Raw genomic sequence first — 17,520 nt, 5'->3', positions numbered from 1 at the left:
TGTCATATCTTGTAACAATTGTATGTAACCCCGGATAAGGGTGTCTGCTAAGAAATTTAGTAATAATAATAATAATAATAATACTTAATAAATTAATAACTGTCAATTTCTCATGAGTATATACTTTACACTTTACACTTTAAGAATGAAACTTGTAAGAAATAACTGGTACTATAGTAGAAACATTCAAATACATTTAATAATGAAGAAAACAAAACAGATCACAGCATACCAGTACACCGGTACAGCAAAGGCAAAACTGATACAAAGACGTAAGAGTAGCCAGTGGCAGCTGCCTATTAGCATACCAGGTGACAACAGAGCCCTCACCCACATGCCATGGTAAAGACTCTGGTTCCCCTCACCCGCACCTCTCCCAAAAACAATTTAGACAGGCTGTTTCCTCACTAATCCTTATCAATAGCTTTTGATATGCTATTGATATCAGAGACCCCTGCTCTCAGGCATCTGTGTCCACTTTCTGTGAATCAGCACACCACTCAAGAACATTTAGGAAGAATGGTTGAAGCCAGGGCCGGCCCTGACCAATTTGGTGCCCTAGGCTAGATTTTAACTGGTGCCCCTTGCATCGCAGCCAATTCCACCACCGATCATTGTGTTCATACACTCACACAGAAACTGCACAGCTTTATGTCTTTGAGATTTTCTTTTTTTTAGAAACAAACCCCCCCACACAAAATAAGAACAGTATTAAAGAAGCAAGTGACATAAAACGAATTATAGATAAGTGGATGGTTCGTGCAGCACACTTGAAAGAAAAAGTGTATTTCTCAAAATTGTTATAGGTTAGGTTATTCCCCAAACACCTGAATAGTCTTTCTAACATTCCCTGATGAATTCAAGGTAAAAGTAACTGACAGTGACTCTAGCTAGCTATGTAAATTAGCGAACGCTACTATTGTCCAAAGTAAGCTGGCGAGTAGTATCACTGCACAACTGTGCAATTAGAGACACTGCTCATTCATCACATCATCACCTCTTTCCTCATCTCGTTTGTCATCCTCTTCTCTTCTTCTTTTCTTCCCTGGGCACCAGAGGGCTTTGGTCTTTCTGACATGGTTTGAAGTGGCTACTGATGCTAATTCATCATATTTCGTGTTCAGATACCTGAACTTGCCCCCCCACAATCAGATCAGTCTGACTATGAGAGGTGGGGGGGGATTGATGCGCCGGCCGGGGCAACACAGACAATATGGCCTAATAAGCTCTGTAGTTATGTTGTTGTGGGGGCTTTTGCTTTTTTGTAATATTTCGAATTAATAGTATTAAAATGTTATTAGTAAGAAATAGTAAAATTAAATTTGCCTATTGCGCCCATGCCACGGCCCTGGTCGAAGTAAAGCATACTCTGGTACATCAAGTCAAGCAGGTTCATCAAGCCATTAACTATTTGTCATGCTCAGTATAAAGTACCCCTATAAATGATGTCAAACTGGCTCATCTCACGGCAGTAAGCTCACAGACTGCCTTGTCGTCTGTCTTGAGGAGAGATTATCCCACAACAAAATGGTCGAGGACATGGATTCAGAAGGCAGTCTTCATTTTGACAAAACCTCCAGTAAATCGGGCTCCTGTGCCGGGACGGTTTGCAGCAGCTGCCTGCGACGCCTGCGAGCTTTAATACTGATCAACTACAGAGAGGAGCTGCTCCACATTGGGAAACTAGCAGGACCTGTGGTAAGACTGAACACTCTCCACATTTATTTAGATCACATATCAACCTATAGCTGAGCTTAAAATGGTGGGTCTTCGTGTCCTAAAAATAAAATGTCACTATCATGACAGCATGCAGTTCGTGTTGAAGTATCCAGTTATGGTGGCTCTACGTGAAGCCCGACTACAGCTCCAGTCAGCACACAGGACAGGAGCGCAACATTTACTGTCACATCTACCGGCTCCAGTGTAGCGCTGCTCAGAGGAGACGAGAAGATTGTCTAGTTAAAAATGAGAAGAAATTGAACATGTTTCTTCTCCAACGGCAGACATGCATGGTGGGATTCACGCTGGGCAGTGAATACTTTGACCTCTGTCTTAAAAGTCTGATGGTTTAATGTAAATTCTCATAATTGTTCATGTTTTCCCACAGAAACACGCTGTTAGAGAGTGTGCTGGAGGAGTCGGCAGTTCTAATCAGAGTTTATTTCGGGAAAAACAGCAGACCACAGCAACAGAAAGTATTAAACAAGTATAATGCTGTTTTTCCAAAGTAGTACATAGCTTTTATTCCCATTTTGGGACTTCAAGGGGTTTGGTCTGATTGGTCATCGAAATAACTATGATAGTAATTTAATTGGCATTCTAAAATAAGCCTACCCATCTCATCAATATTATTACAATTATTACTCATGAAAAATAAATATTATCCTCTAAATTGGCAGCTACATTTGGAAGGTCATTTGCCGATAACAAAGATAGGTTTGAAACAATTAAACTTTAATAAGAAACAAGTAGAGAATGTAAGCTGCTGATAAACTAAAAAGGAGTAACTGAGAATTTAGAAAAAAACAGGTTCTTCATAATTTATCGGAAAGAATGCAGGTAAATTAACAGTTACTTGCCAGAAACATCCAGGGTCACAGCACACAAAGCACAGAAGCACAAAATGATTTATATTTTCGTCCACGAGCGCAGTGATATTCAGGGTTGGGAGGGTTACTTTTAAAAAGTATTCCCTTACAGAATACTGGTTACCTTGTATTGAAAATAATCTGTAACCTAATCCAGTACATTACTCCAAGTCAGTAACTAATCAGAATACTTTTAGATTACTTTTGGAATACTTTTTTTCTTTATTAGAAAACAAAAACAGCTGAGTTCAGTAAGTGAAACAAAATGTACTACACATTGTAATATGGATGACAGATTGAAATTGTTTATTTGTATCCACAGTTCAATTAAAATGGTAATTTCAGTTTAATTGTCTTGCTTATTTATATTTTGTATTTTGTAGTAGTGTATGCATTTTTAAACAAGGTAAACTGCATCTTGATCAGTCCCAGCGGCAGCATGAATTCGGCAGGTGGACATCAGAATATATTCCAATTTTTAGTTTAGTCCTCGGAAGCAGACAGTACATTGCCCCATAGGCACATCTTGTATTGCACGTTAATATTTGTTCCATTTTCTTTCTGTGGAAGTTAACAATTGCCTGCACTTCTACAAGTTAAATCCCTGCTAACACACAATGTTGCCAGAACAGCTACAGTTGTAGAGCTGTGTGTTACTGGCTGGGTGTCAGGACTATCACAGAGAGACAGGTGGGATATTTTAGGACCCAAGTGCGGGGCAACAATGAAGAAAAAACAGGCCTAGGTGTAAATGACCAGTAAACAGGTTAATGGGACAATCCAGGGACTTAGTCAAAATAACAGGCATAAGGTCTGAGATCAGGCGAATAAAACTAGACAAGAGACCCTGGAGTCGAAGTCAATAAAGCAGGAAGTTGAGGTCAGGGAACACGAAAGGCAATCACGGAAGAATACAGGCTCAGGAGTGTCACACTGGTGGCAAACAAGGCTTAGCAGGAAAGGAAGGGAACAAAGGGGTTTAAATACTGAATAGGATAATGAGGGGCAAGTGTGGTAATTGATCAATGATTGAAGGGAGATCATTCAATAAGCAGCTGTGTCAGGAGTGACATCTGCAGGTGGAGGCTGAGCAGAAGTCATGACACTGGGATATCGCTGACTAGCAACTTCCATTATGCTGCTTGTTGCAGAATGGTGCCAAATCTCCTGCTCTTTGGCCACAGACCGTACATAAACACAATATTGCAAAAATACTTCACTCTTCGAATTCCCTGACACTTGTACACTTTAATGTAAATTATGTATGAGTAATCAGTAATCTCTACAGCGCCACAATACAGCGACCTTACCGCATCACTAAAACACCCAGGCCCCTTAGCAATCTTGAGCCTCGCTAAGGGGCCTTGGTGTTTTAGGGTTGCGGTAAGGTCGCTGTATTGTGGCGTGGGAGATTTGGGCTTGAATCCCCACCGTGGCTGGAACCCCCACTTCATTACTGTGGCGACTGATTGGTGAAAAATAGGTAGATAGTTCATATTTACTGCTGTGGGTTTAATTGATGTTTTTTTGCATTCAAACATATCTAGGCCACAATTTGCATTCACATTTACATAGCATTCTCAAAAGGGGCTGTATTGAGACATTTGAAAATGTAGATCTGTATGTAACAGGTACATCGGGAGAACTGCTCCTTAGGTATTAGAAATTGTTGTGTAGTGTCTAAATCCCTTCTCCTTTTCCCAGTTCATCTCCCAGCTTATGGTCTTTATGATAAGCTTCGTTAGCACCGTGTTTTGTGGCCATCTGGGCAAGACCGAGCTATCTGCTGTTGCGCTGGCCACTGCAGTAAGTAATCAGCCGTCTCCCTCGATCACAGTCAGCAGTGAAATAGATGATGCTTGTTCTATACGTGGCATGAAAGCACACAGCAGGGTTAAGGGGGTTAACAGTAAGAGTGGGGGACATGCAGACAGTCCACCTGTAACAGAGCGCTTCCATGCCTCCGCCTCCACACACATCAGTCACAGAAAACTGAGCAGAACTGTGTAGTATATGGATATATGGATACATGTGACTATTCCGTATTGTGTCTGGCGGACAATGCCACTCTCCTCATCCTGTCTTCCAGGTTATAAATGTTGCAGGGATCTCCATTGGATCAGGCTTAGCGTCTACCTGTGACACACTGATATCTCAGGTAAGGGGCTGAAGTCTTTAATGTGTTTTGATCAAATTCGATTATTTCTTCCATCATCTTTAAAAATCGTTTACTGCCCAGAAATGTAAATGTCTTTAGTCAGTCAAAGTGAATGATATCTCTGTACTGCTACCTATTTATGTAGATTGTTCCTCTAATGTCCTGTCCCCCAAGAAAACTGTCCTGCCTGCTCTGAGCTCACCTCTGCAAGCGCCTCCAATTATTAATGGATACGGCAGTGCTGGGACTGACAGACAGGCAGATAGCATGCGTTTTACTCTGATTCACTTCACAAAAACCTCCATGGAGATCACATGAGTGTACCGGCATCACACGGCACCCCTGACCCCGTGCTTTGACCTGTTTGTGTTGCAGACCTTCGGCGGCTGTAACCTGAAGCGTGTGGGGGTCATCCTGCAGAGAGGGGTGCTGATCTTGCTGCTGGCCTGCTTCCCTTGCTGGGCTCTTCTCATCAACACCGAGCCCATCCTGCTGGCTGTGAAGCAGAGCCCCGAGGTGGCCAGGTCAGCTCAGGCCAGGGCTGGGGCTCGAGGGACCCTCTCTGTGCACACCATCTATATCAGTTAGCTCAGATCACCATCGGGATCCATTACATTGCCTGGGAAATAATGATTCAGACTTCAATCTCCCAAAACCCCTCAACACCGATCAGCAAGCGACAAATGGAAAGAACCATTACAGGCACTTAATGTGAACAGCTAAAGCAAGACACAGAGATGTACAAGGTTGCGTTTTCCTGAAGCACACAGACTTCTTTAGGCCTTTCAGGACAGCCCATGCCTTAGTTACACATTAAAGCTTCTCATGGGATCTGATCTGCTCTTGAAGCCCTTTGATCTTTTCTCTTGCAGATTGTCGCAGCTCTATGTGAAGATATTTATGCCCGCTCTTCCAGTGAGTACTATACTGAAATCTCTATTCCCTAAACACTGTGTTCAGACTTGAGGGCACTTTTGGCACTTTCATGAAGAGCGAGTTCAGATCACAACCAAAATGACAGGCGGAAAAATGTAGTTTTAAACTGAAGTGCAGGAGGTTGACACCTGCCATCCCCCTTACCAAGCAGAGATGTAAGGACTCGAGTCTTTTCATGTAGGGACTCGAGTCACTGGAGTCATTACAACTACCTAGTGGGGGGGTTCTGACGTACCTGTCCTCATGGCCAGGTCATTGTTCCCTTAGTCAAGCACGTCTAGGCCTAAATATACTATATTTACCTTCTAAATATGTCTGTTTTTTGTTTCTTGTTTTTTTACCATATGCAGTCATTGGGGGATCTCAGCAAGTAATCAAAGCTATTTAATATTATATTGATAGGTTTATACAAGTCCTACAGTGCGTTGATTGTTACTACAGCAATAACTCCTTCCCCATCTCTAGCAGTGCAATTCACAAGCAGAATCCCAGAGTCTCCAGGTAATCCTGCACTTTGGAGCGAGCCACGCTGCCAGTTATGTCTCATTTGATAATGAAGCTATTGGCATAAACAAATATACAGAATACCTGCTCTTGCCTGGGGGTGTGGAAACCCATTTCAACTCACCATTTGTCCTTATGTTTACATTTGTTTTGCAAGGCAGCATTTCTCAGTCAACTGCAAGCAAGATACCTGCAGAATCAGGTCAGAAGGACTTGGTATTGTGAGATTTTGTAATGTGGATGACAGGGCAATGATACCAGAGCCTCCTAATAATTCTCAAACAATTCCACCTATTTCACGCAGTGAAGTTTTTCTGTCAGGCAGACTTATAACAGTAGTAGGCAACACACATTGAGTAACAATTGAGTAAATTGCTAATGCTCATTTAACCTATTGTAAACCCCTAAATGTGTCTAAGACTTTTGCACTTTTACTTTTAGATGTACCGACACACTGTTTTTAATTAGTTTTTAATGTATTTTTTTTTTCCAGGGTATAATCTGGCCTCAGGTTATCACTGGTGTGGTGGGCAATATTTTAAATGCGCTTATAAACTACGTCTTTCTGTTTGTGCTGAATCTGGGAGTGCCGTAAGTATTGTCGAGCTGTTTGACAGAATCTGTGTGTCTAGGTGGTGTTTGACTGGGGCTTCATCGATGAGTTGAAACAATAGAAACAGGAACTGAAATGTCTAGCCCGAGCATTTGCTGAAAGCTTTATTTTAAACATATACAACTGTCTATTTATAGGAGTGGTGTGATTATATACCATACATGTGATGGATTACAGAGCCGGCGGCATAAACAGTATTTTTCCTTTGTGCAGCGGATCGGCGACGGCCAACACTCTCTCCCAGTACTCCCTCGCAATCTTGCTGTATGCGTACATGATCTGGAAGAAACTGCACAAGGCGACATGGGGCGGTGAGGAAAATGTGACTCTAGAAAAGACACTGGCGTGAGGGCAGTACTGCCTCTAACCCGAAACCAAAGCTCTCATTTTCTGAATGCTCTGTGAGGCCCTGACTCTCTGGCTCCCCCTGCAGGCTGGTCCACCGAGTGTTTGCAGGAATGGGGTCCCTTCATCCACCTGGCCATTCCCAGTATGCTCATGATGTGCCTGGAGTGGTGGACCTTTGAGCTCGGAGGATTCCTGGCAGGTCAGGAGGCATGCTTCACTGAGGCTGATAGTCTTTCTTGATTGTTGTTGAATAATAAACAAGAAATAAATTAAATAAAACATCCACCCGGCTGTGCAATTGTAGGCATTTGGAAATGGCATAATATCACTGAGCTACTCTGTGACACATGACCACACATCAGTCTGTGAGCTTTCTGTTGGTTCCTTCTCTTTTGCAGGACTGGTGAGCGAAGTGGAGTTGGGATCGCAGTCTGTCATTTACATACTGGCCAGCATTGCATACATGGTAAGTGAGTAAGGATTTTTTTTCCTTTCTCCAGACAAGGCTAGTGTTAAGCAGGGCAAAATGAAAAGTGCAGATGTGCCAAGAGCCCAAGAAACACACATAAAAGCGAAACTCACTTTAAACAAGCCTTGGTTCCTTGGCAGCTGCCTGCAGGGGAAGGTCACATCTGTGTCAATGTATTGGTGATCCCAGGACCCAAAGACAAACACACAGTGATACAAAGTACAAATCTGAAGACAAATATCACTTCCAGGTCATTCAGACAAATTACTACATTGTTTAGTATATCGAACTCTGTAGCCTTGTTTTAAATTGAACAAAGTAAGTGTAAACAAGGGCAGCAAGAGTCTGAAAACAGATTATGAAGATCTATATGTCTTGATGGTACTTGTTTCAGCTTTAATTATGCCTCACTGAGCACTTTAACCTAGATTGGAGCAGATCTCAGCTAAAGGCCCTTTCCTTGGAGAGGTTTTCCATTTCCATGACAGTGATGGTTCCACAGTGTGCATCGTCAGTGCTCCGTCACCTCAGCTCATCTCATTCTAGTCTTCTAGGGCAACTTCCAGGATACAAGAGCAATACAAAAGTGCAATAATACAACAAAATTACACATCAAGCATAATACAATTACAGCTTAACAATTACAGAAGTGCATAGGTAAAATATACAGTTAATATAAAATACAAGTCATGCATCCTACTTCTAATTAGTGCAGACATGATGCACTGAAGTCATAGAGAACACATTCTTTCACACTTCAAGCCTTTACAGACAGGGAGGATTTTCCTGCTGCCTGCAAGGTTGACTCCACAGTTTTATGAAGTTGCATTTTTTATCACCTGCCCAAACCCTAACCTTGACTGGTGTTTCTGTTCCCCTGGCAGTTCCCTCTTGGTTTCAGTGTGGCTGTCAGCGTGCGAGTGGGCAATGCCCTGGGGGCTGGAAACAAAGAGAACGCAAAACTGTCGGCCAAAATAGGCATTGCTTCTGCAAGTGAGTGAGTGGAGCTACTGGACTCCTTTATTATCCACTACTAGGTGTCCAAACCTTAGACACACACAGAGGGGAAAACAGCGAGTTGTGGGTTTAGTGGACAAGGGTTTATCTGTCACCAGGTGTTGCTACTAGTTAGGCATTTTGCTTGTGATTTTCTGTATTGTTTTACACATCTGCGTTTAGCACACACTCAAGATGTCAGCTTGTGTTCACACACTAGTTCTTTTCGGAGGTCTCCTGTGTGGCAGAAGAACAGTCTTCAATCAGGTTGGAACGTTAGTTGCAATGCATTTAATACACGCAGCGTGGAGAGGAACAGTGAATCAAGAAGATCCCAAAGTCGCTCTGCCTTCATTTTAACAGTCAGAGGCTTTTATACACAAAATCAAAGATCTGGTTATAATCAGATCATTACTATATTATCTTAGAGAGTTAGCTAAGCAGAATATATATCATTATAGGACAGAGTTCATAGATCAACACATGGATTTAGGGAGCAGGCACTTCAATCATACTGTTTGACACTGTCTTCAAGATTCTCATTGTAAATTAGAACAGAAATCAAACTAAAGTATACAAGAGAGAAAAACAGGTATGAGAGAAAGAATTTCGAACTTTCCTTCCACACCTGCATCTGCGAGAAAAACACCAACTAAATTATAATGCAGTATATAAAAGCTTGTCAGGATGTGACCAGCAACAATGGAAATCACAGGGAGGTTACAGTGATGACAACACACAATGAATAATGCTACTTTCTCCAGACAGACACAACTGGATCTTGAAGAATACAGGTCTTTACTGTAGACAGTAAACACGCCTGCATATTCTTCAGCAGAACACTACTGGTACAAAACAAGTCACTCGTTTCTAATGTCCAAATGTCCCAATGGTTTATTGGTGTACAATGCTATGAAGTTTCTAAGATCAAAATGAGAAAAGCAATGGGATCTGTAGGGTAAAATTAATAATCTCAGAAGGACCTGAACTGTAGCCCCAGAAGCTGTACATTCCTACTCATTGCATGTTATAGACTGTTTGTTACGTGTCGGTGTTCTCCTTGCCTTGCAGTTTTGGTCTCAGTGTTTGTAACGGCTATAATCGGGGGGACAAAGGATGTCATCGCTTACGTCTTCACTAACGACTCGTGAGTCACTTTATCGCTCTCTATTCTACATGAAGCTACACACACACACACACACAAACACACTATATATATATAAAATAGCAGAGCAGATTAAAACAGATTATATATATATATATATATACACACACACACACACACACACACACACATACTTGTAGCACTGTTCAGAGTTGGGCAGGATGCCAGGGCTTAATATATTGGTGGCATCTAGGATGCAGTGGGGATGTGGTGAAAGGAGGTGACATTTATTATACAGTGTGAAGTCCTGCCTTTCTGCAGATAAGTGTGCAGGTGCTTATTTACAGTGCCCTTCTGGGTTGCCATTTCATGCCACAATATACAGTATTGTGCAAAAGATTTAGGCAGGTGTGAGAAAATAGTGTAAAATAAGAATGCTTTCAGAAATAGACATTTGAATAGATTATATTTATCAATTAACTAAAGTGAGTGAACACATTCTTACTTACAGCATTTTTTCACAACTGCCTAAAAGTTTTGCACAGTACTATATATTCACTGATTTTATTTGTCAAACCACTTGTTAGAGCAGTACCTTTCATTATTAAAATACCTTGCAAAAGGGTACATCAGTACTTTGTGTCTACCCACCTATCATTTGAACCCACAATGCTCTATTCCAGAGTGAAGATCCCTAACTGCTAATCCGCCCAAAACAGAATGGACACAAACACTCAGGGCTAGATGGACTAAAGGATTGCACATGTGTTCAGAGTCATAAATGTCTCACAGGAGTTGGAAATTTCACTAGACATGAACTAAACAAGTGCAATTTAAGTAACTTTTGCAGAAATAACTTGCAAGAAAAAATCTCAGATGGAAAGGTGTGTGTCTCAGTCTGTTCTCATTGAGTTCCAATGGGACAAGGCAAGAAGGCTTTAGTAAACTAGAAGCAAACCTCAAATACCAGGTTTACAATTTGTACTTAACGCATGCCTCTCAGTTTGGGTTGAATCTGGGCCTGTCTGTCTGTCCACAGGGAGATTCGAGAGAGGGTTTCACAGGTGATGGTTCTGTTCGCTCCGTTCCACCTCTTAGACACGACAGCGGTGAGATAACCTTTCCATTCTTACATCTCTTGATTTTATCATCAATTCTACTTTTCCTCACATCTCACAGAGCTGCTCTGTAAAATCAGCTCTATGTTTTTTCTATTTCCTAATAAAATCCTAGACAAAATGCCAAACTATATTTAAAACAAAATATCACTATATCTATGCACATCAGGGTGACACATCATGCCAAAGATTAATAGCCATAAAGAAACAGCAAAGGACCAAACAAGACAAAGAAACAAATATTGGGAAACAAATGTTTTTAAAGATTGTTCTGTCACGATATCTCATAGCAACACAGCAGCAATAGCCCTTTGTCAAAGGCTTGAGGTTAAACTGATACACTAATTACATTCAGTTTAGAGGGTGAATGTAAAGACCTCCCCAGTGTCCCAGTACTCAGGGTGACAGTGTCAGTGTTGTGATTGTGAGTCTCCTCTCTCCAGTGTGTGACCGCGGGAGTGGTGAGGGGGGCTGGCAAGCAGAAGATCGGAGCGATGGGTGTTCTGGTGGGATACTATTTTATCGGCCTTCCCATTGGAATTTCCCTAATGTTTGCTGCACACATGGGAATCATTGGTAAGGAAAGATCCAAGACAGAAGCAACACGCCCAGTTACCATAATGTCACGATTGCTCATCACCTCAGGCTGCTGTTGTGGCTGCCAGTGTTACTATTCACTATCAAAGTACAACTTCAACACTGTGTGTACCTCGTGCCATTTTCATTATCAATGTTGTAGTGGATACATGTGGGAGATCAGGGTGAAATGGTCGGAAAGTGCTGTTGTGAAGGCTCTGTTCACCTCATCCACTCTCCGACTGCAGCACCCCCTCAATTTTACTCTCTGAAACTTTTTTCCTCTCCACAGGGCTGTGGACAGGTTTATTAATCTGTGTGGTGCTCCAGTTCTGCTTCTTAATCGTCTTCATCATCAAAATGAACTGGAACAAGGCCACAGATGAGGTGAGTCCCTGGGCCTCTTGCTCACACGGGCTTGCCCACTCAGATAAGTAGTTTTTTTAATGGATTTATTTTTCATTTCAATATGCAGAAAGTTTACAGTCTTGGAACAAAATGGGCTCTGAGGTACCAAACAGGGCCTTTTTACGTTCTGTATTAAAAGCAGAGCCTTCAGAATTCAAAAACAAGAACGAGATTGTAATTCAGTCAACTTGATTAAATGCACAATGACTGTTTAATGTATATGATTTAATTATAAAATCCAAGAATGCAATTTCACAAGGATTGTAATACACCTCCCCCCATGAATTTGATATTGCACTCTGTATAGGATAACAAAGGAGAAAGTACAAGCAAACCTATTTTAAACCTGGCTCATGGGTGTATACCAAAGCACAGTGAAGTGCAGGAGGACCAAGCTGGCTCACCCAGACAGCTATGAATAGGGATGCTCTTCACACAAACCTGGAATTCACCCTCCCAGGTAGTAAGAAAACCCAGAGGGACAGGTGTTGCAGCAGAGCTGACCTGTGTGTTTTGCAGGCGCTGTTGAGAGCCGGGGTACAGAACGCACCCCACAGAGACGACGGCATGGAGAATGGCCTCGAGACCCCCAGCCCCTCACAGGGTAAAGACCGTTCACCTGTGTCTCCACACACTGCACACACTGTGTACTGCAGTCAATGAATGCAGTCGTCTGCTCAGGTATAAAACAGCAACATAAAAATAATCTGAACATTCATGATTTATAAACGTGGCTGATACATTGTCAAAAAGAGGCCATAATCACTTCAATGTTTTGACTGTGACATCATGAATATGGTAGATGTACAAGTTTGTGCCACAATATGTGGAGAATAATTCCAAACCACTCGTCCCCTTTCATTTTACAAGCTAGGTACTCCTATATTATATATATTTGAAGTTGAGCTTCTTAGTCTTGTACACTGGAAACTATTGAACCTCACTATCATGAGGACAGAGATGTGATTCCTTCCTCTTTCAATCTGAAAGCTTAGCGTGAGTAATTTGTGATTAAAAGACAGACGTAGCAAAATGCAGAATTCATGGTCAAGTACAAACTCCCTTCGTGTCTCTCGGTGAGCTCAGGGGTGCTAAGGGACAAACTGTGTGCAAGTGTGTGCTTAGATCAGTGTGAGAATCCATGTGTGTAGCTCTGACTGTGTGTTGAGGTGAGTAACGCTGTGCTCATCTGTGTGTGTTCAGACACTTTGCAGCAGATGCAGGTGGAGGACCCCAACCCTCTGGGGGGCCACACTGACCTGGAGGGCCTGAACGAGGGGGGACAGGCAGCAGGAACGTCTGTCAGCACTGTGGGGAAGGTGCTGCCCTTCAGGTCGCTGGTCCTGCGCCGGGGGTTGGCTCTGTTTGGCACGCTCTTCATCCTGGCAGCTGGAGTCATTATCAACGTGGTGTTGACCAACATCCTCGGCTGAGACACGGACAGATGGATGGACATGTTGGGCCACTCCATCAGACCCCCAACAGCTTGTCCCACCTCTTTCAGGTGCAGAGTAGGGGGGGCACACTGCCTCAGCTGAGCTCTTCATATCCTGACTTCCCTAAGTCCTCAGATGCAGCATCTTCAGCCTGTAGAGTCATAAGGAGCTGCTCAGTCTGCAGGCAAACCAGAACTGAAAAGCACAAGCAAACATCTCGGACAGTTTAGTATGACATGGAACTCTGTCCGCCCCGGAGAGATTTTAGTAAATAAGCACAGTGTGACTGAACACTCCAATCACAACTGAGTTTCTCATTTAGGAGGATTTTAAAGAAAGTAAACAGGGGTTGGGGTCAGAAAAATGGGAAGAGATATTTTTCATATTAAATGAAGTCTAATTAATCTATATTTGAATAAACAATTTATATTATATTTAACAAAAGAGGAAGTAAAATCCACTGCTTACACATTCTTATAATAACATGCACAACATTGAACACCGTAACTGCTGGAGATAGTGACCCGTTATTTTGACTCCCATATTAAAAACAATACAGGCTACTTAATGAAGGCAAACAATTCGAGGAAGTTGTAGATGTATCCATATGTATTACATATTAGGCTATGCAGCTGCAGTGTTACTTTTTTTACATTATACACAATGTGCATGTTTTATTATCCTAACAATTTAGTTTTTTTCATTATTATGTCTTTCGGTTGTAGACCATATATAAAATATAGGCTACATAATATAACCATTATGTTTAATAGTATTTTGTTTAATTCCCAATTTCTGATATTAGGTATGTTTAATAACGTCCAGATACGTCTACCACTTGCTCAAATTGTTTGCCCTCATTAAGACCTCCTACAAGATCCTACTACATAGAACTACAATTACAGAACAACTTGCACAGACTGCAGATATAAACATAAAGTATTTTGGAGCATTTACTATACAAGCAGCGAGGTGGGTTTCATCACATTTGTACACAGGTATTTTGCCTGTTGAAGGAGATTTCAATTAGCAAAAGCTCAGGATATGTAATTTGAATACTTCTTTCCAAAATGAAAGAAAACTAAAACAAAAAACAATCAATGGAGTCTGCAGAGAAACAGAAATATTAATGATTTAAAAAAGTGGGTGGTACATTTTCAAAAATAGGCCATAATCACTTCATACAATTTTGACTGTGACATTGTCACGGGGAGACTGACAGGGAAGAGGAACGCAAGTGCAGATGTGAACAAAACCTGGAAACAGGCAGGGGTCGAAGCTGGCAAACGGGAGTGTCCAAGGAAATCCGAGAGTCGTAGTCGATATGGCAGGCAAAGGGTCGATGATCAGGCAAACAACACAGAGCGGGCAATTCAGGAGACAATGCTCGATGAAGCAGGCAAGGGCCATTGATCGGGATCACAAGGAGCACTAGGAATTGCTATAGAAGATAGACAAGACTGAGCATTGAATGGAAGTCACAGGGGGATTATATGCAGTGGAGAGGGAAGCAGGATACCAGTGGTGGGGGTGCTGAACAAATGGGAAGGAGGACAAGAGAAACAAGTGCACATGGTGTTGTGGAATGTTAATTGAATAATTGGACAAGAAGCTGAGGAAGGGTGAAAGCAATTCGAATTCAGGGGATGTTGATCTTTGGTAGCTGAATGAGGCGTAGATGTGACATCATGAATATGGTAGATTACATACAATTACATATCTCCCATGATAGATGTTCAAACATCGCAATATCAGATATTATCGGCTCACTGGGGGGTGGGTCGATGCGTGTTGCGCAGGTGCGCAGCCACCGGGGGATTGTTGTTGCGCCTACATTTGTTTATATTTGTGTGGTGACAGAATCTGCATTTCTTTCTTCAATATAAAGCTGTGCTAGAAACTGAAACAGTTTGCGGTGAGACAGTGGTCAAGGTATTTGTCAAGTTCATCACAGCTGTAGCGTCAACACATTGCAACTGTCTCTGAACAAACCTCACTGTGATACAATCACCTATGCACAATTAAACTACGTGGGGTTACTTCTTATTTTTCAATGTCACTGCCTACTGGATGTTTAGGGGCGACATGCTGGGTGACCTCTCCACCTCCTTTGTTGGACAAGAGAGGACCTCGTTCACCCACCAGTTCTCTCCCTGGGCAGGCTCGAGTGGACCATCAACAAGGATAATTTCTGGTATAGCTAGGACAGGGCACGAAGACCATAGCAGAACACAAAATATGAAGAATTGGGGAGCTAAAATGTATAAAACCTAAATCTAAAACTGCCTTTAAAAACCTAGGCAATAAAACTAATAAAAACCTACCCAAAATAACAAGAAATAAAGAAAGAAGACAAGTTAAGAAATAAAACCCAATTTCCTAAGCTAAAATACTGTAGCGATCTGGGACAGGGGAGGTCATTTGGGGTATGTGTGTGTTCTTCCTGTTATGCTTAGGTAACTTGTGCTGAGTTACTTCTGGGGGTCAGGGGTTGGTCCCGCGCACCGTGATTGGGGGAGCCAGTCACAGGGTGTGAACTAATAAATAGGGGTGCCCGGTCCCCACGTGGCAGTTGGAGTAGTAGTTTGAGGAAGAGTCCAGTAGCAGTTCAGTAGTTCAGAGTCCGAGAGTTAGAGTGATAGTCAGCCAGCGAAGTCGCTCCAGCCTGAAAAAGACTGTTCTTAAATAAAGCTTTTGTTTGTTTTGCAACCTGCACTTCCTCCGTTATTGCTGCACAGCGTGGAGGAACCGCAACGAGAGTCAGGAAAAGCTGTGCTCATTACAATACCATTTACAGCAACCACTAATTTACAGTCTCGTGACTCAATTATAGACAGGTGCAATCGCGCAAGACGACGTCCCCTTTCTTCTTGAGTCCGAACACCGACGTGAGTTACGTCATCCCATTCTGACACCAATGTAACGACATGGTTTTGCTATGAATGTGTTTAATAGCTATGTATTCAAATCAACTTCAGCTGCAAGTAGTATGCATGTATAATGTACTTAAAGGCAGTACAGTGAGGGAAAAAAGTATTTGATCCCCTGCTGATTTTGTACGTTTGCCCACTGACAAAGAAATGATCAGTCTATAATTTTAATGGTAGGTGTATTTTAACAGTGAGAGGCAGAATAACAACAAAAAAATCCAGAAAAACGCATTTCAAAAAAGTTATAAATTGATTTGCATGTTAATGAGGGAAATAAGTATTTGATCCCCTATCAATCAGCAAGATTTCTGGCTCCCAGGTGTCTTTTATACAGGTAACGAGCTGAGATTAGGAGCACTCTCTTAAAGGGAGTGCTCCTAATCTCAGCTCGTTACCTGTATAAAAGACACCTGTCCACAGAAGCAATCAATCAATCAGATTCCAAACTCTCCACCATGGCCAAGACCAAAGAGCTGTCCAAGGATGTCAGGGACAAGATTGTAGACCTACACAAGGCTGGAATGGGCTACAAGACCATCGCCAAGCAGCTGGGTGAGAAGGTGACAACAGTTGGTGCGATTATTCGCAAATGGAAGAAACACAAAATAACTGTCAGTCTCCCTCGGTCTGATCGGTCAAGATCTCACCTCGTGGAGTTTCAATGATCATGAGAACGGTGAGGAATCAGCCCAGAACTACACGGGAGGATCTTGTTAATGATCTCAAGGCAGCTGGGACCATAGTCACCAAGAAAACAATTGGTAACACACTATGCCGTAAAGGACTGAAATCCTGCAGCAGAAGGTCCCCCTGCTCAAGAAAGCACATGTACAGGCCCGTCTGAAGTTTGCCAGTGAACATCTGAATGATTCAGAGGAGAACTGGGTGAAAGTGTTGTGCTCAGATGAGACCAAAATCGAGCTCTTTGGCATCAGCTCAACTCGCCGTGTTTGGAGGAGGAGGAATGACCCCAAGAACACCATCCCCACTGTCAAACATGGAGGTGGAAACATTATGCTTTGGGGGTGTTTTTCTGCTAAGGGGACAAGACAACTGCACCGCATCAAAGGGAGGATGGACGGGGCCATGTACCGTCAAATCTTGGGTGAGAACCTCTTTCCCTCAGCCAGGGCATTGAAAATGGGTCGTGGATGGGTATTCCAGCATGACAATGACCCAAAACACACAGCCAAGGCAACAAAGGAGTGGCTCAAGAAGAAGCACATTAAGGTCCTGCAGTGGCCTAGCCAGTCTCCAGACCATAATCCCATAGAAAATCTGTGGAGGGAGCTGAAGGTTCGAATTGCCAAACGTCAGCCTCGAAATCTTAATGAC

At 42.4% G+C, this 17,520-nt stretch overlaps 1 protein-coding gene across 1 annotated transcript; it reads left to right on the top strand.

The window, feature by feature from the left end:
* The first annotated feature begins 1,463 nt into the window (after nucleotides 1-1,463).
* LOC136718340 (multidrug and toxin extrusion protein 1-like) lies at nucleotides 1,464-13,676 on the top strand. Its single transcript, XM_066696042.1, has 17 exons — nucleotides 1,464-1,698; nucleotides 4,293-4,394; nucleotides 4,678-4,746; nucleotides 5,122-5,270; nucleotides 5,619-5,661; nucleotides 6,344-6,388; nucleotides 6,680-6,777; nucleotides 7,013-7,110; nucleotides 7,233-7,346; nucleotides 7,546-7,613; nucleotides 8,501-8,609; nucleotides 9,684-9,759; nucleotides 10,757-10,826; nucleotides 11,279-11,411; nucleotides 11,704-11,798; nucleotides 12,339-12,423; nucleotides 13,023-13,676. The coding sequence occupies exons 1-17, from the start codon at nucleotides 1,528-1,530 to the stop codon at nucleotides 13,250-13,252; spliced, it is 1,755 nt and encodes a 584-aa protein (XP_066552139.1). The 5' UTR covers nucleotides 1,464-1,527; the 3' UTR covers nucleotides 13,253-13,676.
* Nucleotides 13,677-17,520: the final 3,844 nt, after the last annotated feature.

Source organism: Amia ocellicauda, chromosome 22, assembly GCF_036373705.1.
Source record: "Amia ocellicauda isolate fAmiCal2 chromosome 22, fAmiCal2.hap1, whole genome shotgun sequence".
NCBI lineage: Eukaryota > Metazoa > Chordata > Actinopteri > Amiiformes > Amiidae > Amia > Amia ocellicauda.
The sequence above is the reverse complement of the archived record's forward strand: the minus strand, read 5'-3'. Positions and strand labels throughout refer to the sequence as shown.

Coding starts and splice junctions, on each gene's coding strand:
- LOC136718340 (XM_066696042.1), top strand. CDS start 1,528: ATGGTCGAGGACATGGATTCAGAAGGCAGTCTTCATTTTGACAAAACC. Junction 7,111..7,232: donor GCACAAGGCGACATGGGGCG/GTGAGGAAAATG, acceptor CTCCCCCTGCAG/GCTGGTCCACCGAGTGTTTG. Junction 12,424..13,022: donor GACCCCCAGCCCCTCACAGG/GTAAAGACCGTT, acceptor GTGTGTGTTCAG/ACACTTTGCAGCAGATGCAG.